This window comes from Alexandromys fortis, unplaced genomic scaffold, assembly GCF_014885135.2.
Source record: "Alexandromys fortis isolate MF-2015 unplaced genomic scaffold, M_Fortis_MF-2015_v1.1 scaffold_61, whole genome shotgun sequence".
NCBI lineage: Eukaryota > Metazoa > Chordata > Mammalia > Rodentia > Cricetidae > Alexandromys > Alexandromys fortis.
The window spans coordinates 10258401-10284302 of record NW_026067962.1 but is presented as its reverse complement, the minus strand read 5'-3'; the positions used below and the strand labels follow the sequence as shown (position 1 = coordinate 10284302).

At 37.6% G+C, this 25902-nt stretch overlaps 1 protein-coding gene across 5 annotated transcripts in view; it reads left to right on the top strand.

Annotated features, from left to right (window-relative positions):
• Positions 1-25902, top strand: part of Ankrd12 (ankyrin repeat domain 12) — a 116640-nt gene that overhangs the window by 55179 nt on the left and 35559 nt on the right. For 4 of the 5 annotated variants that reach the window (XM_050153432.1, XM_050153429.1, XM_050153430.1 and 1 more), the window contains 2 exons: positions 1821-1963; positions 5571-5718. In XM_050153432.1, coding sequence (XP_050009389.1) covers positions 1821-1963; positions 5571-5718 — 291 coding nt within the window. Of the gene's footprint in view, positions 1-1820; positions 1964-5570; positions 5719-17909; positions 17990-25902 lie in introns of those variants that run through there. The other variant, XM_050153433.1, reaches the window with a different exon arrangement.

Sequence of the window (25902 nt, the reverse complement as noted above, 5' to 3'; positions counted from 1 at the left end):
TCAGTGCCCCATTTTTTAATTGGGTTAATTAGCATTTTAGAGTCTAGTTTCTTGAGTTCTCTATATATTTTGGAGATCAGACCTTTGTCTGTTACGGGGTTGGTGAAGATCTTCTCCCAGTCAGTAGGTTGCCTTTTTGTCTTAGTGACAGTGTCCTTTGCTTTACAGAAGCTTCTCAGCTTTAGTAGGTCCCATTTATTCAATGTTGTCCTTAGTGTCTGTGCTGCTGGGGTCCTAACTAACTCTTATAACTTAATTAACCCCCCCTTTTTTTTTTGTAAATCTATGTTCTGCCATGTGGCTCAGTTACCTCTTATGAGCACGGCATATCCAACTCATTCTGAGTCTGCTGATATAATCCAACATAGATTCCTCCTCCTAGTTTCTCTCTCTCTGCCTGGAAGTCCTGTCTGTTCTCTCCTGCCTAGCTGTGGTCATTTAGTTAGCTCTTTATTAAACCAATCAGAAGGTTCCTGAGGCACAGACACATCTTTACAGTGTAAAGAAATATTCCTCACTCTATGAATCTGCCATATAGATTTTTTAAGGCTCACATATATTTATATAATTAAATATTAGAATTATTTTGAATGTTTAATTTTTAATTCTACTTTATGCTGACATCATATTGTTAATTTGATTGGTAAGACAGAATTAGCTACATTTATTTTTATTTTTTAGCCTATGTGTGTGGTCTACTTGTGTTTGTGTCTGTTGTGTACAGATGTGTAGAGGCTAGAGTTGATTTCAGATGTCTTGAATTGCTCTTAACGCTATTTATTTATTTATCTATCTATCTATCTATTTATTTATTTATTTATTTATTTATTTATTTAAGACAGTCTCTTACAAAACCTGGAGCTTATTGATTTTTCTAGCTGTCTGGCCAATGAGATTCAATGATTCATTTGTTTCTATGCCCTTAGGTCCTAGGTGTTGTGGTGATTTTCATGTGGATGCTAGGGACCTGAACTGATGCTCACTGAGCCATCTTTCTAACTCTTAACTTAAAAAAAATATTAGCTAAAAGATGAATAAAATAAAAATGTTGAAAGTCACAAAAAAAAGAAATATTCTTCAACAAGTATCCATTCTTATTTATGAATATGGGGAAGCTAGTAAGAATTACATGAGATTTTAAATATTTTTATACTTGAGTGATAGCATTATTATAGAATTACAGTACTGTTTGTGTTTTTTAATGTTTTCTAGTATTTGATTAGTGAACATGTTTAATTATGAAAACAAAGTGACAGATCTATTTTTCTTAAAAGCAGTATTAAGTCTAGAAAAGATATGAGCATAATAGAGCATAAAACACAAAGGTTTTTAACTGATTCTTACCAAAGTTAACTCATTTTACCTCTTTTAAAAATATTTTTATAGGCCGGCCGGTGGTGGCGCACGCCTTTAATCCCAGCACTTGGGAGGCAGAGGCAGGCGGATCTCTGTGAGTTCGAGGCCAGCCTGGTCTACAAGAGCTAGTTCCAGGACAACCTCCAAAACCACAGAGAAACCCTGTCTCGAAAAACCAAAAAAAAATATATATATATTTTTATAGTTTTGATGATTATGAATTCAACCAAATTAAAACTGAATAAAATTAGTATTTTATATAATAATTTAGTTGCATTGAAACAGATATTTCCTCAAATGAACCTTCTGCAAAATTGATGATGTTCTTGATTATTTTAAATAGTTTCTTCCTCTTTCCCTTTTCTTTCCATATCATGTTCAATTTAGAATTGATATGCAATATATAGATATGAATATAAAAAGCATATGTTTTGAACTCTTGTTAATTTATATTCTTACTTTAGGTTGGACACCTTTGCATGAAGCGTGCAATGTTGGATATTATGATGTCGCTAAAATACTTATAGCAGCGGGAGCAGATGTTAATACACAAGGCTTAGATGATGACACCCCCCTCCATGATTCTGCCAGCAGTGGGCATAGAGATGTGAGTATGGAGAAGCCCCTGGTGTGTGTTCTCCCAGGAGTGATTGAGTACACTTCTCAGTGTCTGATTGTGAATTTCATTCATGGTTTGATCACCTTATCCTTTTTTCTTTTTTTTTTCTATTTTTTAACTTCTTATTTGTACTTAATTTGATTTAGTATTTTTTTTTTTTCATAAAATAAGCCATGTTCAGCCAGGCATAGTGGTGCACACCTTTAGTCCTAGCACTTGAGGGCAGAGACTGGTAGATCTTTTTGAGTTTGAGGTCATCCTGGTTTACATAGTGAGTAGACTAAAAAGGGTTACAGAGTGAAACTCAAAGAACTCCCCCAAATAAATAAAATGTGATTTAATTGATAATAAGTTAAACAATTTGGTAAACATTTTCTTCTGTCAGATAAATACTTTTTAATACTTTCTTTAAATACATTTAATATTTTTGTCTGTCAGATAACTAGATGGAGTATGGTTGGGACACACACAGCAAAAGTAGTGCTGTTACTTGTCTTTTTAAAAGTGTTTACAACTGACAAAAGTTGGATTTGGCGTAAAAAGATGAGTTCACTTTTGCTCTTAATGAAATAAGTTAGCCTCTCTTGTGAGTATCCATCTCCTCATAATACTTTTAAAAAGAGGTTTCTTCTTATTTTATTTTATTTAAAAGCTTTTTTAGTCAGGTAGTGGTGGCTCATGCCTTTAATCCCAGCATTCAGAAGGCAAAGGCAGATTTCTTTGAGTTCAAGACCAGCCAGGGCTACACACACAGAGAAACCCTGTATGGGGGTAGGGGGAGCTTTTAAAAAATATGTCTGGGTATTTTTGGTATTTTGTCTGTGTCTGTATACTATGTGTGTGCAGTGCCTGTGAGGGCCAGAAGAGGGCATTGCAGCCCCTGGAACTGAATTCTCAGATGATTGTTGCCTTGTTGGTGTTGGAACCCAACCCAGATTGTCTGTGTGTCGAGGGCTTTTAACTGCTGCATCGTCTCTCCAGCCCTTAAAATTATACCTTTTAAAAGGGAATATTAAGAAGGAATAGAAGAGGGGCTGGAGAGATGGCTCAGTGGTTAAGAGCATTGCCTGCTCTTCCAAAGGTCCTGAGTTCAATTCCCAGCAACCACATGGTGGCTCACAACCATCTGTAATGGGGTCTGGTGCCCTCTTCTGGCCTGCAGGCATACAGACAGAACATTGTATACATAATAAATAGATAAATAAATAAATAAATATTTAAAAAAAAAGAAGGAATAGAAGACACTGTACATGCAAGCAAACCTTGAAATTGAAAATGTTAATGAAAACTTGAGGGAGGAAAACTCTAAAGTTCCTTTTGTATTGCTGTACTTTATATATACAAAAATAATTTCTAGAAATGAAAAGTGCTGTTTTCTTCATTATTTTCTGTAAGATATTTTCCCATTTTTCTCATTAAAGACATTGTAATGTTGGCTGGTAAGATGGCTCAGTGAGTACACACACTGCATGAGTGAAATTACACCTCGTGACTAAGACATATTTCTGTGACCCTGAGTTTCTAAATATGCTCATAGCTGCACAGTATTCACAAAAGTTGACATTTGAGCTCCTATACTTTAAGTATTCAATAATGTTTGCAGCCCTTCTAGAAGGGCCCTGCTGTGCTCTGTTGAAGACTAAGAGTTTAAAAATATACATACATGTATATTTCATTTGCATGCATATGAACACCATGTGTGTCCAGGAACCTGCAAAGACAGAACGTGGTATACACATGTGGATAAGTTGTAAGCTACCGTTTTGGTGCTGGGAGCTGAACCCAGGTCCTCTCCAAGAGCAGTAAGAGTTCTTAACCACTGGACCATTTCTTTCACTTTCACAGTTTAAGAAGTTTTGAGTACTGTTTTCTCCTTGTTCTTCTATTTGTCCTTAAGAAGAAAAGAAAAGCTGCTAAACATTTGTAACATGGAGGGCCTGCTTGTTGTTGGGGTTTCTGTCCCGCCCGGTACCCCACAACTGTTTAGCCCCAAAGAAAATCACACATAGGTCTCCATCAATTATAAGCTGATTGACCCATTAGCTCTAGCCTCCCAGTGGCTAACTCTCACATCTTGATTAACCCATTTTTCTGATCCATGTTAGCCATGTGGCTCAGTACCTTTTTCAGTGAGGCAGATCACATCCTGCTGCTTCTGTGGTCTGGGCAGGAGTGGGAGGAATCAACTTTCTTCTTCCCAGAATTCTCCTGTTCTTATTACATCATTTCTACTTCCTGTCTGGTTTTCCCGCCTATATTTCTGGTTTTCCCGCCTGGCCGATTAGCTTTTATTTATAACATGATTGACAGATTACAGACAATTCTCCCACACCAAACATTCTTATCCCTATATATCTGTATTATGTCCTACGAACTAAAGCTAAGAAATAAGAAAGTATTTTTCCATTCAGTAAAAATCATATTTTCAAGGAACATGTAAAACATTCTAAGGAGGGGGAAGTTGAAAAGAGCAGATTTATGAACAGGCCTAAGTGGTGAGGGTTGACGAATGTTGACATAGCTTACCAGTAATCTAGTCAGTGCCCTGCCTTTCACAAGTGCATTGTGCCTTATTTACACATCTTTATGCTGCTTTATTCCTAGTTCTATTTTGGAAGCTATTACTATTTATTTAATTATTTATTTTTAAGACAGGCTTTCTTTATGTAGCCCTGACTGTCCTGGGCCTCACTCTGTAGACCAGGCTGGCCTTAAACTCACAGAGATCTGCCTGCCTGTGTCTGCCTCCCAAGTACTGGAATGAAAGGTAGCTGCCACCACCACCACCACTCAACTTTATTTATTATTTTTTGGCGTATAATTTTTCTTTACCTTCTCATGTGTTGCCTGTTGTATTTTAAGCTATTTAAAGTTCATATAACTTACTATTAATTAGAGTGTTTGTGTATGAGGTATCTGTAAAATGTTGGTTGTTTATGTTGGAAATTTTGTGGCATGTTTTTCATGCCCTTTACTTGATTGCTTCCTGATGATCATAGAAACCTTTCAACAGAATCAAGAGTCTTTGTTTCCAGACTCTCTACATACCCCTGACTATCCTGGAACTCTCTATGTGGGACCAGGCTGTGAAACCATCCTCCACCTCCTTTAACCCATCTCTTCAGTTCCACTCCCCCCATTTAAAATTTAAGGAGAACATTTCTTTATAGATGATGAGGTCATCAGGTGGAGTGAGCTTAATGAAAGTAGAATTAGTGAAAAAGGAGGAAAAGGAGGAGGATAATTTTTGAGTAGATACTAAAAGTCATGGATGTAGAATAGATGAAATAGCATTCAAATGAATATTGTGTTATCAAGAGAGTGGCCGGAGAGATGGCTCAGCAGCTAAGACCACATACAGCTCTTCTGGTTGCCTGATTCAGTTCCCAGCACCCGTATGACAGCTCACGACCATGTGTCACTCCAGCCACTCCCAGGGAATTTGATGCCCTCTTCTGACCTCTTTGGGCACCAGGCAAGCAAGTGGTACACATACAAATGTAAACAAAACACTCATACACATAAAAGAAGAGAGAGAATAGAATTGTTTGAAATAAACGGCAGGACTAAATATTCCTACTGTTTAATGTTGCAGATAGTGAAACTGTTGCTTCGTCATGGTGGGAATCCATTTCAAGCTAATAAACATGGAGAGCGTCCAGTGGATGTAGCAGAGACAGAGGAGCTGGAGTTGCTGCTAAAAAGAGAGGTGCCTTTGTCTGGTGATGATGAAAGTTACACAGGTTTGTGTCTTTCTTGTTTTGACACAGTGTTTTGCTAATTTAGCCCAGACCAGCCTCAAACTTGAAATCTTCCTGCCCCATTCTACTGAGTGCTGGGATTACAGGTGTGTACCACCAAGCCCAGCTACAGTTTCAGCTCATGTGTATTCAGTCATGGTAATTTATAAAAAAATCTGCACTGGTGTGTAGTACATAAAATGAGCACCTTAAAATAATGCTAGCTAGTTATTCAATGCTTATGTAATTGGCTGTGGTGATGTAGTTACTAACCTTTGTGTGCTGTATACAGCTTATGTGAATGCAGTCATAATACCATTCTTACCCACTTTGTATTATAACTATGTAAGCTGCTGAACTAACCTTTTATTGCATCTAGTCTTACTGCAGAACCTCTTGCCATGCATACCTATCAACACTGCTGTTGTCATCCCCCCCCATTTGGTATTATGTTGCTATTAACAATATATTTTATCTTTTCCCAAGATTCTTGAGATAAGTCATCTTCACAATTTGTGCTTTTGTAAATTAGGTGATTGAGCCCTAATAAGAAATTTCTTTACAAATATAACTTTTATTTATTATTACTTGTTTTTTGTTTTGTTTGTCTGAGCAGGGTCTTACTTTGTGTTTCTGGCTGACCTTGACCCACCTCTGTCTCCTGAGTGCTAGGATTAAAGGCATCCAGCACCATACCTGACTGCAAACTTAATTTCTAAAAAAGAGCAATCCAAAATAATTTTTGAGCTGGGGATGGGACCTACGGCTCTGTGCTTGTTAGATAGCCCCTAGCCCCTCAGAGGAACATGTCACAAAATATTTGGCATATACTTAAGAGTTTAAAAAAATACAGTTTGTGGATTTTATGGAAAAAAGTTTCCCCTGTTGAAGGAAGTTTTCTGGGTTGAAATTGGATATTTCAGCCAAAACTCAATTAAAGAAAAAAGAAGTATGACAAATAACAATGCCTTGATAAATTCTCAATTCTTACAAGAAAACATGTGACTTTTACATTAAATTATATACAAGGGGTTAAATACCAAGGTGTAATTTTAGCCATTTACAGGAAGTAATAGTTTGAAAATAGTTTTAAGAAGGAAGTTTTATCTCTTATGTAATAGTTATTGTTCATGTGGAAGACTGACTATAAGAACGCACCTTCTGAGTATGGAATTGGTTGTCTTGGACAGAGGTAGTTGTACATGTACTCCATTGGCTAAGAAGTGCTGCCAGATTGTGGATAAGGTAATAAAGGAGCCAAGGAATAAAGACAGCAGTGATCACTAACTACATAGCTATCTCAAAATGACTTGAAACTGTCATCAGTTGATTATAGAAGAGGTTATGATTACAATTTAAACATCAAACAAAAACTAAAACATTTGTGAAGAAGAGACGACAGCAGTAAGTGTAGTTAATTCAACAAGGAAGGGTACATTATGGGGCTGGAGTGATGACTCATTGCATAAGAGCCACTGGCTGCTCTTACAGAACCTGGTTCTGTACCCAGCGCCTCCCAACCAACTGTAATTCTAGTTCTAGGAGATCCAGCATCCTATTACGGCTTCTATTGGCAGCAGGTACACATGGTGTACTTAAGTACATTTAGGTAAATACTCATACATAAAAGTAAATGAATCTATTTTTTTAAAAGGAGGATAGATAGTATATAATTAGTTATAAAATACATTTAAAAATACACAATGTATTGTAAACATATTCACCTCAGTTCCTTAGCAATCTATCCCTCACTCTGTCACCACTCCTCCCAACTTCATAACCTTGCTTTATTTTTTAAAATAATTGCCCGAGTCCAATCTGTGCTGCACAGGTACAGAGGCACATATACTAATGGACATGTACTGATGCACACAACCTGCAGCTTGGCTGACCATAGGGCCACATCCATAATGAAAACTAACTCTTTAGTGGTCAGTTTTTTTCATTTCTCTTTAAGATTTATTTATTTCCTTTATGTATGAGTGCTCTATCTTCATGTATACTTTTATGCCAGAAGAGGGCATTAGATCACATTATAGATGGTTGTGAGCCACTATGTGGTTGCTGGGAATTGAACTCAGGACCCCTGGAATAGCAGCCAGTGCTCTTAACCACTGAGCCTTCTCTCTAGCCCCATGTTTAGTTTTTGTAATAATAGACAAACATCCTTCCATATATACTATGTAACAGAATAGAAGTGGGTTTGTATTTACTCTATTAAGAATTTTAAAATAAGGGCTGGAGAAATGGCTCAGTGATTAAGAGCATTGGTTACACTTGTAAAGGACTCAGGTTCAATTCCCAGAAACCACATGGCAGCTCACAACTGTTTGTAATTCCAGTTCCAAGGGATCTGAAACCCATACACAGGCATATATGCAGGCAGAACACCAATGTACATAAAAAGAAATAAGTCATTAAAAAATTTTAAAATAAGAAAAAATGTCTTCTGATTTGCTTGAATAAATAAACTATAAAGGATAATAGATTAAAAATATACCTAAAGTATTTATTAATTTAAGTTTTATATATATTACCTGTATGTACTCAATTACATATATACGACTGTAAAATAATGCTGTTTGGATAGAGGTTTTGGTAGATTGTGTCTCAGTGGGTTAAGTGCTTGTTACTTCTATAGACCTAAGTCTGGATCTCTATCTTCTACAGAAAATGCCAGGAAAGTGACATGGAGTGGGTGTAATCCTAGTGTGTGGGAGGAGTCAGAGAGGAAACTCAGAAGTAGACTGCCTAGCTAGAGTAGACAAATTGTCAAACCAGAATACAGGATGAGGAGTAATGAAGGACGACATTCAACATCAACCCCTAGCACGAATATACATGCACATCATCATACAGATACACCCCATACATGTGCATACTGTATGAAGACATACTGTGTGAAGACACGCACACACACAAAAACAAATAAAAAAGACCAGCTGTTTGGATTTTTTATTGTTGTTCTCATATGAAACTGTTTTAAAGATGGCTCAGCACATGGGTAAAGGTGCCTGCTGCCAAGCCTGCAACCTGATTTTAATTCCTGGAACCCACATGGTGAAAGGAGAGAAGCAACCTCCAAAAGTTAGCCTCTCACCTCTGTACATGCGCTGTGGCAGTCACATAACCACATCCCTACACATAAACATTGATTTAATCAGAAGGGTTGAAGAGCTGACCTCGCCATTAAAGGCTCACAGTCAAAGCATTGGTCTTCACGGTGCTAGAAATCAAGCTTAGACCCTAATGCACACAAGGAGGTTTGGCTGAGCACACCTCCAGCCTGTACTCACATAGGTTTGACACTGATATTTATCACCACCACAGTCACCTGTTAGTATCTAAATGTTGTCTGGCTTTCATTGACAGTATTAAGTATACCACACTCAGAAACCTTTGTGGGGATCATTACCGCCCATTGCTGCTTGTCTTCTTTGTAAGCTAGCCTCTTATGGTATGTTTTTAAAATTCTTATTATTTTTTTTTTTATTTAGGACAGAGTATTATGTAGCCTGACCAGACCTCAAACTCACTATAGAGTCAGAATTTGTGATGTTGCACTCATGGTCCTCTTTCCTCCACCTTCCAAGTACTGTGACTGCAGGCATATGCCACCATACCTGGTTGTATTGGAGAACAAGCCTCCAGGCCTGTGAGAGTAAGCAAGCACTCTGCTAATTGAGTATACATCCTTAGCCCCCAAATTCTCAATATTTCATTATGAAAAATACTCAAGTGTATTAATTTTCAAGGAATTGTACATAGTAAGTACATATTTATTTGTTTACAGCAAGTATTATACATAATAAATACCCTATACTCATCAACTATATGTCCCAGTTGTTAACTTTTACTGTATTTCCTTACATTGCCATATTATCATCCATTGCTTTATCTAGCCTTGGCTGACCTGGAACTCACTGTGTAGACCAAACTGATCTCAAACTCAGATATTCTCCTGCCTGTGCCTCCCACGTGCTAGGATTAAAGGTGTGCATTTCTATGTCCAGGGTACATCTTGTATTTTGACAGTTCATAATAAGAAGCAGACAGCCCAGAATACTTGAGCATACATTTTGTTAACTGAAGTTTGACATTCGTTTATGATTTCTCTTGTTAATAATGGTGTTGGGAAATACATACGTCTATCATTTTTTGAGTTTTGAGAAATGGCTAGACCTATATAATCATAAATAGAGGAGGAAGAACAACTCAGTAATATGCCAGAGAAATTGAGGGGTTTCTTGACTGGGTAACCCAAATGAACATCATCAGAGTAAGAAGAGATGTACAGCGTGAGCCTCCAGATGTGAGTGCAGATGCACAGCGTGAGCCTCCAGATGTGAGTGCAGATGCACAGCGTGAGCCTCCAGATGTGAGTGCAGATGCACAGCGTGAGCCTCCAGATGTGAGTGCAGATGCACAGCGTGAGCCTCCAGATGTGAGTGCAGATGCACAGCGTGAGCCTCCAGATAAGTGTAGATTATCACCATCTGCACTTGGTATCATGAAGAATGTTCAGTGTTTTTTAAAAACTTGGTTTTTTAAAGCCAATTTAATGTCATAAAGACTAAGAATTGACAGTGTATGGGGCTAAGTAGATGGCTCAGTGGTTAAGAGCAGTGGCTGCTCTTGTAGAGAACCCAGGTTCAATTTCCAGCACCCACATGGCCACTCACAGAAGTCTGTAATTCCAGTTCCAGGGGAGCTGATACCCTCACCTAGTTTCTGAGAGCACTGCGCCCTTCCCCCCCCCCAACTGCCCTCTCTCACAGACATACTTAAAAATGCATAAAATTATTTTTAAAAAGGAATTGACAGTGTTAAAAGAGGCCAGCAAAAATAGCAGAAGTATTTTAGAATTTGAAAGACATAATTAAAAAGTAGCACCTGTTCTAGGCTAGAACCTCTACTGGAGGAGAAAAGTGAATGTGGAGAGCATCACTAGATCATATAACAAGTAATCTATCTGTGTGATAGGGACGCGGCTGACGGCAGTGAGGCATGTAAGGAGAATTTTTATTTTTTTCAAACACACACACACACACACACACACACACACACACGGTATGCATGGGAGTCAATGTCTACAGATGCCAGAAGGGGTTCTGATCGCTAGGAGCTGAAATTAGAGACAGTTGTGAAGTGCCCAACATGGCTGCTGGGAAGCAAATTTTAGTACTCTGCAAGAATAGTATGTGCATTTAATGGCTAAGCTGTTTCTCCAGCATGAGTTTTTAAATCTTGAGAGCTATTCTTTTTTGTTTTTTCAAGACAGGGTTTCTCTATGTAGCCTCGAGTGTCCTGGAACTCGTACTGTAAACCAGGCTGGCCTCAAACTCAGAGTTTCTCCTGCCTCTGCCTCCCAAGTGCTGGAATTGAAGGCGTGCTCTACCACCGTCCACTAAATAGGTTCTTTTTATTATTTTTAAAATTAGTTTTTCAAGACAGGGTTTCACTCTGTAACCTTGGCTGTCCTGGAACTCATTCTGTAGACCAGGCTGTAGAGAGTTTCACCTTCCTCTGCCTCTTTTTTTATTTTTTATTTTTTTAAACATCATTGTGTTTACAGTTACACCTTTTTAAAGAAAAAAAACTTTATTTCATGTGCATTGGTATAACGATGACAGATTCTCTGGAACTGGAGTTATAGACAGCTGCGAGCTGCCATGTGGGTGCTGGGAATTAAACCCGTCCTCTGGAAGAATAGTCAGTGCTCTTAACCACTGAGCCATCTCGCCAGTCCCCTTCCTCTGCCTCTTAGTGCTACGATTAAAGGTATGCACCACCACAACCCAGCTGAGATCTATTCTTAAGAAATACTGAAGTATTTATGAATAAAGGATTCTAATGTCTGAAATTACTCTAACCTATACTTCAAGTATAAAAGTGGATGGATAGATAACAATAGTGTTGTGAAGCAGGGGTGTACAATATTAATCATAGGCAAATCTGGTTAAAAGATACATAGTATTTAGTAATTTCAATTTTTTAAACTTTTGGACTTTGTAATTATTTTCAAGTAAAATTTAAAATATTTACCAATACAGGGTGAAAGATGGCTCTGTGGCTAAGAGCATGTACTATTCTTGCAGAGGATCTGAGTTCAGTTCCCAGCACCCATGTCAGGTGGCTCAGAACGCCAGTAACTCTAGCTCCAGAGAGGATCCGATTCCTCTGGCCTCCGCAGGCACCGCACCCTCATACACAGACATACACTATGAAAATGTCCTTGCTGTAGTAAAAGCAATGAGTAATATAGTTACAATAATGGCTGGCTCCCATGTGGTCTAAGAGAACGGTCACTCCTTGACAGAGCATGCACATAAGATGAGTCTGGAATGCTGTTTCTCTTCAGAGTTAGTTATTAAAGACTAGTGCAAGGTCTTGTTAAAAGACCTCAAGAGACTATTTGAAGTAGTTCCCACTGGCCAACAGTGACATAATGTCTTGTTTAATAAGATTAATTGCAAAGTTTGAGAACTCATATATTTAAATCCATGGGTTTATAAGGATAATTTTAAACATTAATGTGTATTAATCAGAGATTGCTAAAGAACCAGTTTATTTTTTTTAATTAACCAAGTAAACAGAAAAAAATCATTATCTTGCCTAATCTATGGGCATCCTAAAACTAGGAAACTTCTCTTCTTTGTATTAAGAAGTCTGGAGAGATGGCTCAGAGGTTAAGAGCACTGACTATTCTTCCAGAGGTCCTAAGTTCAATTCCCAGCAACCACATGGTGTCTCAAAACCATCTGTAATGAGATCTGGCACCCTCTTCTGGTATGCAGGCATACATGCAGACAGAACACTACATAATAATAAATCTTTAAAAAAAGAAAAGAAATATCTTTAGAAAATGAACCCAGGTTAAATATGTGAGTTGTTAATATAGCTAACCATTGAACATCAGCAATTACTACCGTTAAATAAAAAGCAAGAATAAAAATGCCTCATGTTTCTGATAAAAGAAAGCTGTCAAAGGGAACAGATTTTCCTGTCTTTGGTGCTCAGGACCCAGCTGCACTCTAAGAGGAATGTGTTGAACTGTAGCAGGAGTGTACAGTCGGCAAGACCAAGGTTGTAGCGACCTAAGCAGCTTCTGTTCTACGCAGACTCACTTGTGTGGAAAAGAAAAGGGAGAACCTGTACCCACCCCTGAAATAGCTTGAAATGCACATTGAACTTCAGAGAAAATAACATTAAAAATTTACGCATGGCTTACATAGGTGATTTGCTCTCCAGGAGAAGTTTACATCAAACTCAGTCAAAATAAATAGCACTTGTAAGATTCAGGATCCTGATACACTAATTTTTTAGACATTTACTTACTCATTATGTGTAGAGGGGGAACAGGGCATGTGTGCCATGCCATGAATGTGGAGGTCAGAAGACACTTTCAGAAGTAGGTTCTTTTCCACCATGTGGGTTCCAGGGATTACACTCCAGTTGTAACACTGGGTAGTAAGCCCTTCTTATGGATGAGGTGTGTGTGTGTGTGTACGTATGCATATGTGTATATCACATAATACTAATTCTTAAGATGAGGGGTGTTATATAGTTATATACCACATAATAGGTATTACATAATTTTTGAGAAAGGAATAAGCAGTTGCAACAGTTTTCCAGTGTTTTCACGTACTTCACAGACTAGTTAATTATAGGAGGAAAGTGGAGGTGAAAAAGAGGAAATATAACAGTAATATTTACAATATTACTAATATTATATTATTGCTATTATAATATTGTTATAAAAAATAAAGAGAAAATATAACATTAGTAAAATGATGGTATCAATCAGTATTTGAAAGAAGTAATATTAAAGGAGCTAAACTATAGGTAAAATTTATAAAAGTGGCAACTTTTATCTCTTTGCTGTGTAGTAGGAAATGTAAATTTAATATGTAAAGTACTTAGATACTGCTCAGTAAGCAGAGACTGACCCTGGGAGAGTATATCAAGGTTCTCTCTCACACGAGTTCAAGGACTGTGTATGTAGGTGATTTAGTCCACTGTACTAGCTGGGACTGTGAAACCCGCTAGCAGACAGGCTTCTTTCCAGAGCTTCAACTGCTTTTTAGGAAAAAGTTACCTTACTTTCTTCCTGCACCACGAGCTGCCACTTGGATTACTTTATGTCAGGGTGCCATGCACTGATAAAAAAAAAAAAAAGTTAACAACCCTTCAGGGTTGCCTGGAGGTATAAGAGAGCAGTCAGCTTAAGTGAACACAATTTAACCCCACTAAATAATGGAACTAGAGGAAAATCTAAGTTCAGCATCAAAAATGGTCAGTTAGAAAAATTCTGATGCTCTACAGATAGTCTTAGAAATGGCATGTGCTTCCAGCATGCAAGAGGACAGGAAACTTACTAGTTCCAGGTCCAGCCTGGACCACAGGGCAAGATAGGTCTAGAAATCAAAGTTTGGGATCAGGACTGTGGCTTAGTTGGTAAACTATTACCTATTCCTAGCATGTATGAGGCTCTAAGTTCAGTCTCCAGTAAAATACAGACACCTCAACAAATGCAATATTTGTAGACGAAGCTAACAAGACGTGGTAATTCAGTAAGTAAGTGAATTAAACCATTTAATTGTTATTTTAGAAAATAAAGTAAAGCAAATAAATAAATGAATAAAAATAATTAAATGAATGAATAAATAAATAAAAGTAAAGTAACAGATCCAGTGAACCTAAAGAACTTGAAAACTAAATTTATATAAATTTAAAATACCTGGACAAGTATAACTTAACATGTGAGACAAACAAAAAACAGAGAACTGCAAGTGTTTTAAAAACCTAGCAGCTGAGCATGGTAGTGCATGCTTTTAATTCTAGCACTTGAGGCAGAGACAGGAGGGCAGATCTCCATGAGTTCAAGGCAGAGACAGGAGGGCAGATCTCCATGAGTTCAAGGCCAGCTAGGGCTACATGGTGAGACCCTGACTCAAAAAGCATAGTGGTTCATACTTTCCTCGCCTTGGAAGAATAAATAAAATAAAGTGGTTACCTAACAAAAGAATGGAATTTAAAAGGCAGGGAAGTAGCCAGGCAGTGGTGGCACATGCCTTGTATCCCAGCACTCAGGGAAGCAGAGGCAGGTGGATCTCTGTGAGTTCAAGGCCAGCTTGGCCTACATAGTTCTAGAACAGCGAAACCCTGTCTCAACTCTTCCCCCCCAAAATGACAGGGAAGTAAGTGAATTATTGCTTTGCTTCTGAATGTCTGTCAACAGTTTAACATAGTACAAGAGACCTTAATTTAGAAATGAATCCTAAAGTATTTGTGGATGAGGTGATAGGGGCAAGGTATGTCTCAAGTGCTATAGATATATAGTGAATGCAGGTGTGAGATAAGTAGAAACTGATTGTTAGGAAGCAGAATAGCTCTAGGTTATACTTTTGTGTCATTTGAATTTTACTACACAAAGATTTTTTAAATTTTTAAATTTTATTCATTACTTATGAGAGAGAGCATGAATATGAAAATGTGTGTGTATTCATGTCATATGGAGGTCATAGGACAACTTGCTAGAGTTCTCTCCTTCAGTCGTGTGGGTCCAGGGATTTACTAAAGCCATCAGGTTTGGTGGCATGTGCTATTAGTGTTAGTAACTGAGTCATCTTATTGGCCCAACTTCACAAAAATATTCTTAAAATATTTAAACCTCTTTTTTAGTTAGGCACACTCCTGGGAATACTAAAAGTGCTGTTGCCAGGGTTTCTGTCCTGCCCAGTTCCTGCAATCGTTAAGTCCCAAAGAAATCACACAGAGGTCTACATTAATTATAAACTGATTGGCCCATTAGCTCAGGCTTCTTATTAACTCTTATATAGCCCATTATTCTTGTCTGTGTTAGCCATGTGGCTCAGTACCTTATTCAGCAGGGCAGTCACATCTTGCTTCTTCTGTGATCGGGTCAGGACTGCAGAGGAATGGGCTTCCTTTTTCCCAGAATTCTGTTCTCATTGATTCACCTCTACTTCCTGTCTGGTTGTCCCACCTATACTTCCTGCCTGGCTACTGACCAATCAGCATTTATTTAAAATATAATTGACAGAATACAGACCATTCTCCCACACCAGAGAGCCTATTACAATACTCTTTTTAATGGCAAAAAAAAAATTAGATATTTTTGAAAATAATACCAATCCAGATTCCCACTTCCTCTTCTCCCAGTCCCTCCACACACCCTTCTACACCAACCCCTCAAATCCTAAGAGAGGGCAAGGCACCTTGCCCTGTGGAAAGTCCAAGCCCCTCCCCACTACATCTAGGCTGAGCAAGGTATACAGCCAAAGAGAATAGGATCCCAAAAAGTCAGTACATGCAGCAGAGACAAATCCCAGTACCACTGGCAAAAAATTTTTAAAATATGCAAGCATCACTCGGAGATTGATTAAAAACTCAAATATGTTGATGGTGTGCTTTGAGTTGCAGCTGCTTGGAAAGATTTTCATGTGTATTGGGTTGGAAAAGTTAAGATGAATAATCATATCTTGTAGCTAATTTTTATAATGTGACCAACCAACATTATTTGGTGTTTGGTTTGGTTTGGTTTAGTTGGTTTGATTTTGCAGTGCTGGGTATCAAACCTAGACCTTCACACATGTTAGGGAAGTACTTCATTCCTGAACTACATCCCTAGTCATGAGTATTGCTTTTAAACCTGTGTGTATGCTTATCTATGTACATAAAACATTTCTGTGTGAAATATTACAAGGAGTCAGAATCTGGAAAGGTATTACACTAGAGTGCTCATGAAGCTATACTGAAGTATAGAGCTAGAAGCTGCAGAAGTAGCCCTGGATTATTTTTTTTAATTATATATATGGGTGTTTTGTCTGCATGCGTGTTTGTATATTGCATGTATGAACACTACTTGTGCACTTGGTGCCCAAAGAAGCCAGAGGTAGCGTTGGATCCCCTTGGGCTGTAGTTCCAGACTGGAGTTAGAGGTTGTGAGCCTCCATTTGGGTGCTGGGAAGTAAGCACAAGTCCTCTGGAAACGTAGCCAGTGCTCTAACGAACAAGCCACCCCTCCAGACCCTTATTAATTTTTAGTAGTCTGTTGTTTTCACACCTGAACTTCAAGTATAATATAGACTAACTACATTTCATGGAACCTGTTTTTAGTAAAATTACAAATGATCTTCACTGCTAGATCCTTTAGAAGTAGTTTAGATATTTTCTGTTCAAACTGGAAGTTGAAAATGCTTGTTTACTTTTCTAATGTCTTGATGTCTGGGGCATAATTCCCTTTGACTTTCTACCACCATCTTAGACTGCTTTATTCCAAGTTTGTTTATAGACATTTATGTTCTTTTCCTTGATTCATGTATGGTCTTCTCAAATATTTCACTTATGGACCTTTTTCTCTTAACAGTCTACCAGATGAGTTCAGCACACGTCATCATTTTAAACTGCCACTTACATACTAAGAACCTCCAAACACATCTTTCAATCCCAGACTTTTCTCTAAAACTTCAAAAACTTAGTTTAGTTGCGGCTGGATATTGCCACTTCTATTCCATCAGTGAAACCTCAGAAATCAACACACACAAATGAAACTTACTTGCCTCGTTTGTACCGCTATGGTTTTTCCTTTCTTAACGACGACATCACTCAGCTGTACTTGGAAGCCACCCTAACTACCATTTCTTCCTTTTCCTTCCATTTAAGTTTATCTTACTACTATTTCTGAACACCTTCTATGTGTTAGGCGTTGTTTAAGCACTGTAAATAGAGCTGGTTAAGAAAAGAGGTAATAATATAATAGTTCTACTATTTCCAATCAGTTTTTACATTCAAACCATTTGCAAATCTGTTACCTAAAGGCTGGAGTCTTTTATACGTCCTTCCTGCTGTATGGAATCAGGATTTATTAGTTAAAATTCATTATTTTTCATGAAAAAGTAGAAAAACATTTTTTAGGTAGAACGTTTTATATGCAATGTTTTAGTATTGCTATGGACTCTAATTTTGATTCTTCAAGAAGCTAAGGCTTTATAAAGCAGCTTGTGTTAAAAAATCTTATGTAGAGCAAAGTGCTGCAAAAATTTTTTCAGATAAAAGCATTTTGTTTGAACTTACATGTTTTAATTAGAGTAGGACAAATCTTCTAAAACCTTTTGTATTTTTCACTAGTACTATTTCCTGTGTTCATCAGCTATGTATTGATTTTTCAGAATATTTATTTTCCACATGGTGAATGTGCCTGAATTATTGCTTGATCAAAGTGCCTCAAGGAATGATGCAAAAATTGTCAGTAAGTATCGTAACAAAGATTTTGGAGTTGCTGAAGACTGATGAAAATAACCCAAATTTTATTTTTTAATTTACATGAGGTCCTTATTAAACTGAATTAACATTATCAATCTTCAACCAATCAAAATCCAGAAAGCATTATTTAATGAAGAAATAGTTTAACTGCCCATAGATGTTTGTGTGTGAAAGTCCCACAGCACCGTTATCCAACTCAGAGGTGCCGTCCATGTGACAGATACACTTGAGGGTTACAAAATTAGAAGATAACCGAGCCTGGCAATTTCACACCTTAAATAAACTTGGAGTAACAGTGTCATATATGTAGCATTTCAGATGCATTTTATTCCCCAAAATATTGTGTTTTGTATCAGTTTTGCTCAAAGTAGCTGTCCAATAAACACTGCTGTTAACACCAAGTCCACCAATCCCCAAGATAAGGAACCTGTGCCAGAATGTCTTTTAATGTACTGCTTTTTTTTGTCACTAGGGAAAATGCTGTGAAGAAATGTCAACTGATAAAAACAGTATATATTTAGTGAATTAATTGTGTAATTAGCTTATTTCCATTTTTGGTGCAGTATCCTATTTTCTAATGAGCAGTGTAATCAGTAGACTGGCCTCAGGGAATGAATTACTGCAGTTTGAGTAGCAGTTTTATATCATGCCCAGATATGTATGATAGTACTGCAGGAGTACATGTCCTGGTTATTTGGATACAGGGGTGTGATATAAATTTGCTTAATTTTTTAATGTTTGTCCCCTTATCCTGAATGTACCTTTTCTGTTTGGTTTGTTTTGTTTTTTTTTCTAGATAGGGTCTCCTTGCTGGCTTTGAATTTGCAATGTAGACCAGGCTGGCCCTGAACTCATAGAAATCTACCTGCCTCTGCCTCCCAATACTGGGATTAAAGGTGTGTGCCACCACTCCTGGCCTGTTTCCTAGTCTTACTCAATGTTAGCTTAAGTGCAACAATCATTTCTCCCTGTTCAAAATCCTACCTAATAGTAGTACTTACTACATATAATTTTCTTGTTGTCATGCTAAGAATTCGGTCATACCCAGCCAGACCTTTCTCATGAATTATAATTTTAGTAATTGGGAAATGTGTCACATAGTGCCCCCCCATTCTCTCCAAGACTCACTAGTTATCTAAGTAGAGATTTTGTTAAATGAGCCTTTTCATTTAAGAAGTTCCCAGTGAACACATTTTGAAATGCCTGTCATTGTTAAAAGACACTTTTCCATGTCTTCCTCTGCTGGTAATCTGGCCTTTTTACAGTAGCTACTGTAGAGATCTATCATCTGTCTATTTCAGCTTACCCAGAGACATGCTCTGTCCTCGTGAATGCTTTAGAGTCTTCTGCAAGATGATGAGCCCTTTGAACAGAGAGCAATGCATTGTTCCCCCTAGTGTTTACTGGGTGCATTGGTGTCATTAACTACACAAAATGTCCTGTATTTTGAATCATTTCTCAGTATTAAAATAGTACATTTTAGTATTCTGCCAAAAATATTGCCATAATTTATGAGACTATTTTCCTTAGTTTTTTCATTTTAGTGGCTATGTAAAAATATTGGTGTATACCTGTGGGTTAATAGTAGTTAATCAAGAGTTCAAAATAAGCCGATATTTGTCAGAATTTACCAGAATTTTATATGAAATGGGCTATGTGACGTTAACATCTTAACACAGTAGAAGCATGATCATAGGAAATCTCAAAGCAGAGTTAGGAATATAAGAGCCGTAGAAAGTAAATGATGGGATTTTCAGTGTTCAGATATTAATTAGATCAACATATTTGATCATTAGCATTCAAACTTGATACACATCATATATTTTAGAATAAAGGCATTTGGGATCTGGAGAATGACTCAGCAATTAAGAGTGCTGGCTGTCTTCCAGAGGACCTAAACTTGTTTCCTAGCACCCAAATGGAGGCTCAAAATCTCTAGTTCCAATTCCAGGTTATCCAGTGTCACTTTCTGGCCTCCTTGGGCACGCCCAGGCACACACATGTGCTTCACAGATATATATAGGCAATGTCACAGCAGACACATAAAATAACATTTAAAAATTTAAAGAAAAGCATTTTCTTACTGCTATACTAGAGTAAAAGATTTTCTAACATGTGAAGTTTAAATGTAAATAGTATTTTTGTTCCTTTCCAAGTAGCATGTTGTAATAACTTCAGATATTTAAGACATAGAAAGAGTTAGACCTCTTTTAGAAGATGAAATCCGTGAGGCAGTGGTGGTGCATGCCTTTAATCCCAGAACTTGGGAGGCAGAGGCAGGTGGATCTCAGTGAATTCGAGGCCAGCCTTTTTGGTTTTTCAAGACAGGATTTCTCTGTGTAGCCCTTGCTGTCCTGGACCTTACTCTGTAGACCAGGCTGGTCTTGAACTCACAGAGATTTACTTGCCTCTGCCTCCTGAGTGCTGGAATTAAAGGAGTGTACCACCACTGCCCAGTGGTGAAATAATTGTTAATGGAAACTACGAAGTTTTTTTGTTTGGTTTTGGTTTTTTGAGACAGGGTTTCTCTGTAACTCTGGAACCTGTCCTTGAATTAGCTCTTGTAGACCAGCCTGGCCTTGAACTCACAGAGATTTGCCTGCCTCTGTCTCCCAAATGCTGAGATTAAAGACATGCACCACCACTGCCCAGCAGTGCAATAATTGATAATGGAAATATATATAAAGTTTTAAGACAACAAAGAGGAGTGAATGCCTAAATTACCTAGTGTTCCAAAAATTTCATTCTTTAGTACTAGATGAATAACATGTTAGTAGTTACCAATTACATAATGAAACCCCATTTCAAAAAAAAAGAAAAAATGGCATGTTTTCAGACTTGTGAAACGGTTCAGCAGTAAAGACTGTGACAGCCTGAGTTCAGTCTCTAAAGCCCACAAGGTTTCGGAAGGAGCAAGCTAATTCTCTCAAGTTGTCCTCAGACCTCCAGAAGCATGCTACAGCGCGTTCATGTGTGCCCCTCCAAAAACGTGTTGCAACGTGTTTGTGTGCCCTTCCAGTAATTTAGTTGCTTATTCCAAAAGAGAAACTTAAAAAACATGTTTTATATCTTTAATTTGCTTATCATACATAAATGAGAAATTCCAGTCATAGCTTCACTGTGCTCTGGATAGCTACAAATTAGTATAGTGTAAGTCCTTAAAGTGAGTCTGTCACATAATTGTAGTGGTGAACTATTACTGAATATTTAAAATTAAAACTCTAAATAAGCACACCTTTTAGCAGAACCCTTAAAAGGCCATTAATTTAAAAATATTGATTATATCTACATGCATTTAAATAAGCTCAGGTTAATCAATTTCATCTCATACAAAGAAAATGGCTTTCTAGTCATGGTAAAAGGACCTCCATGTAATGTATGTATTCATAATGGAGAATCTGACCCTGGGTGATTTTTGTCAGTTTCCTTTAGTGACATCAAAATTTTTGTAGTGATACTTGTTTTACTTTCAGTTTTAAAAAAAAAACCACAATTTTTACAGAATCAGTTTCTATGTTACATTTTTGACAGAAAGGAGTTGGATGATGACTAATTCAGAAATATGCAGAGTGCTACAGTCCTTGGTTGTATTTACGATAGGAACAGATGCTGTACTTGATCTCCACCATAAACCCAGGAAGCAGTTTATTCCTAATGTAGATTTTGCTTTTAAACATAGTTTTCTCAGCTGTTGATCATGTCTTTTTCCTTCTGTTTCATCCTGAAACCCACAATGGTAATTTCCTTCGCAGAACCTGTTATTGCAGGAAGAAAGCAAGTTACATCTGATAAGCATATTTCCAAGTACACATGACTTATTTTCTCATAATAGTAATCAAACACTTAATATTCATTTTGGAGAATTGAAGTTTAGAAATTTAAAATTTAAAAGCAACTACATGAAGCGATGTTGTTGGGTTTCTGGGGTGCTTGTGTAGAATACACGAAGCTTGAGTTGAATTCTTAGCACTGTATAAAGCAGGTGTGGTGTATACCTGTAATCCCAGCATTCAAGAAGAGGATACAGAAGGAAAAATAGGAGGCTAGCCGGGAATACACAGCATTATTAGGGAGAGACAGAGAGAGAAACGGAGAGACCTACTTTCTGTTTCTAAGCTGTAGTTCTCAGGGGATGTGAAAGATACCAAGATTTGTTTTCTAAAATGTAGCTTATGTTTTTCTATTGCTTGATTCCTTGTCAAGGTAGCATAAACAAACATAAACATATATGACTCTTCATATATGATTTTAGTTAGTGCAGAACAAAGGAACCACTTAAAATAGACATAGAACAGGTCTGCTTCTGTTGTGAGACACTGTTCCCTAGGAGGTGCCAGAGAGTCTCAAACTCAGCCAGATTACAGGGAGTAGTCTCAGCTAGAAGACACAAATTAGAGATATTCCCAGGTTCTGCTAACAGCTCTCTCACTTAGGGGAAAATGTTTATTCAACAAATGGTTTTTTCCTTTATCAATATGAAAAGAAATCCAGAGATTTGTGGAAAATCATCTGGGTATATAGCATGATTAATAAAAACCCAGAGACAGATATTGGTGTTCAACCTGAAGACCAAAAAAGCAAAGGAGCCAGCTATTGGCCGGACTGAGGTAGATAGAGGTCAGGGTCAGTGCTAGGATTATAGACATGCTTATAACTTATTTATTTATTTATTCATTCATTCATTCATTCATTCTCTCATCCCTATCTTTCCTTCCCTCCCTCTTTTTCCGTCTTTATTTTCTTCCTGATTTTTTTAGAGAAATCTTGCCTTGTAGCCCAGGCTAGCCTTTAACTTGTCAAGAATCAACAACAATAATAATTATTATATTTAATTATGTAATTAATTATGTATTGTTATAATTAATTGTATAATTATTATTAATAATAAGCAATAATCCTCTGCCTTAGTTCCCTGAGTGCTGAAATTGAATGTGTAGACAACCACAACTTGTCTGGGATTATTTATGGGAAAAAAAGATAGTTAAAACACACAGATAGAACTAAACACACAGATAGAACTAGTCAAGCATGTTATAATCTTAAGGATAGAGCAAGAAAATATAAAGATTAAGATTAAAATTTTCATGAAAATTTCTAGAATGATAGCAGTGATTTGGCATGCATTAGAGCAAAATATTGGAGTTTTGTGAAAAGTGTTATCAAGAACTTGTATGTTAGAGCTAGAGAGATGGCTCAGTGGTTAAGAGTGTGCACTGCTCTTCCAAAGGACCTAAGTTCAGTTCCTAGCATCCACAACAGGCAGCTCACAACTGCCTGTCGGATCCAATACCTCTGTCACCTGGAGGCACCTGCACATACCTACATGCAGACACACATATACATGTAATTTAAAGTAAATATTAATAAAGACGTGGTATGTCAGTTGTGATGATTGGCAGTCCTAGCTCTTAGGAGGCTGAGCAGCAGAGGGTCAAACGGCTTAAGGCCAATCTGGGTTTCATAGTGAGACTGTCTCAACAAAACAAGGCGTCCACACTAATGGACTTAAACTGTCTACTCCATCATACTGTCAGTGACGAGAAGACATCTTCTACTGATGAACAAGGGTAAAGGCAAAACTGCAGCGATGGCTCAGGCTAGATGTGCAGAAAGTTGTCAGTTTATCGGCTTTCTGGAATGACAGAATAAGTCTGTAATTTAGAAGGACAGACCTGAAGTTCAGAAATTTACTCTAGTTTTTCTGATTTCATTAAATGGAAATAAAATCAAATGTAATACTTTAAAATAAGTTATGAAAATTATTCAAGTTATAAATGTTCTCTTAGAGCCAGGCAGTGGTGGCACAGGCCTTTAATCCCAGCACTCAGGAGGCAGAGACAGGCAGATCTTTGTGAGTTTGAGGCCAGACTGGTGTATAAGAGCTAGTTCCGGTACAGGCTCCAAAGCTACAGAGAAACCCTGTCTCGGGGGAGGGGGGGGAGTTCTCTTAGGCACTAACATTAGTTTGGAATTTTGTTCTCTTAATTTACCCATCTCTGTGTTTTTCATCATAAACTATTTTGCTTTTATTAAAAGGACAACAAGTATTTTAAAGTGAATGAAACACCCCAATTACTGGAGTATAGCTTAGGACATTTAAACAGAAGATTTATTTATTTTATGTCTGTGTGCCTGAGTGCGTGTATGTGCACCATGTAACACGGTGGCCAGTAAGGGTCATCTGATACTCTGGAACTAGAGTTTTAAGCATTTGTAAACCACCCAATGTTGGGGTTGGGAACCTAAGTCAGGTCCTCTGCAAGGATCAGTAAGTGTTGTTACTGTAAGCTGTCTTCTGCAGCCCCAAGCTTAGGACTTTTTAAATATATGAGGTCATTTCCAGAAGGCTTACAAACACCGTACCAAATGTCAAGATTTTTTTTCTTGGAAGTATATCTAATGTCAATAAAATCCTAATAGATAAATATTTATGCTGAGAAGACTATGAAAGGCAGGATTGGGAGGCATAGGACGAGTTGGGGTGAGATGGGAGAAAGAAGCAGCTTCACAGACTTGGTGATGGAGGGTTTGACATTGGGAATAACTCTAACTTGTCTCTTCCGTGCCCCTTTTGAGAGCAGCTATATTAACCTCACAGCCCTCTCAGACTATCTAGATATAAACTCTGCTTCCTTATTACCTGTGCTCAGACTCCACATCTCTCCAGGAGGTGCTGGGGAAGGTGAATTAGTTAGTACAGGAATACTCGTTCAGAAAACTAACTCACAGAATGTCACAGCCATACTTTATATGATATGGTAGCATTACAATATTTTAATTATAATTACTATTACAAGGTCAAAATTACAATTCACCTACCCAATCACTAGTTTTTAGTAACTTGAGCTAGTCAAGGTCTGGCTTTCTTACATAGTCATGCATGAGTTATTCATCAAGTTTATGTGATATTTAGGTATTTATACCCACATTCCTTGCTTTTTAGATGGATTATAGCTGTGTCAGTTTTGGAAAATCCATAGTTAAATGATACAGATGTCAGCATGTGACTAAGTACTAATTTAGTAATGTCTACTTGATTTAATCACATATATTACAAAATGAGCAGTGACTGAACTCTGATCATGTTCGAATCTGACACATTCTGTTCTCGACTCTTGGTTGTACTGCTGCTGAGCCTACTTTAAGTAACTTAAAATCTATAGTGAAGGACTGGGCTAACAGGCTAGTGCGTAAGTACTTCCATTGCAGTTATGAGAACATGAATTTGATTTCCAGCACTCACTTAATAAAAAAAAAAAAAAACTCCAGCCTGTACAGGTAGGCACATGTATGTGTGCAATCTTTAATCTCGGTGTTGGGGAAACAGGATCCTGGGGAGGGGGCTGTTGGCTGACCAGTCCAGTCGAGTCAGCTCCAGGTTCAATAAGAGACCTTATCTCAAGAAGTAAGGTGGAAGGACTGGAAAGAAGGCCTAGCTGTTAAGAACACTGGCTCTTTTTCCAGAGGACTCAGTTTGATTGCCAGCACACATAGGGCTGCTTACAGCCATCTATGATGCCAGTTCCAGGGTATCTGATGCCTTTCTGTCTTCTGTAGCACTACATGCACACCATACACAAACATTCTTGCAGGCAAAACACCCATTACTTAAAATAAACAAATACACATTTTAAAATGTATGAGTATTTTGTCTGCATGTATGTCTTTGTGCCACCTGCATGCCTTGGAGGCTAAATGAAGGCATCAGTCCACTGGAATTGGAGTTACAGAAAATTACAAACCACTATGTGGATGCTGGAAATCAAACCTGGTTACTCTGGAAGAGCAAGCTAGTGTTCTTAACCATTGAGCCATCTCTTCAGACACCCCTTCCCCCACCAATTTTTTAATTAAAAAAATAGGTGTTGAGCATTATAGACACTTTGATGTTGATCACTG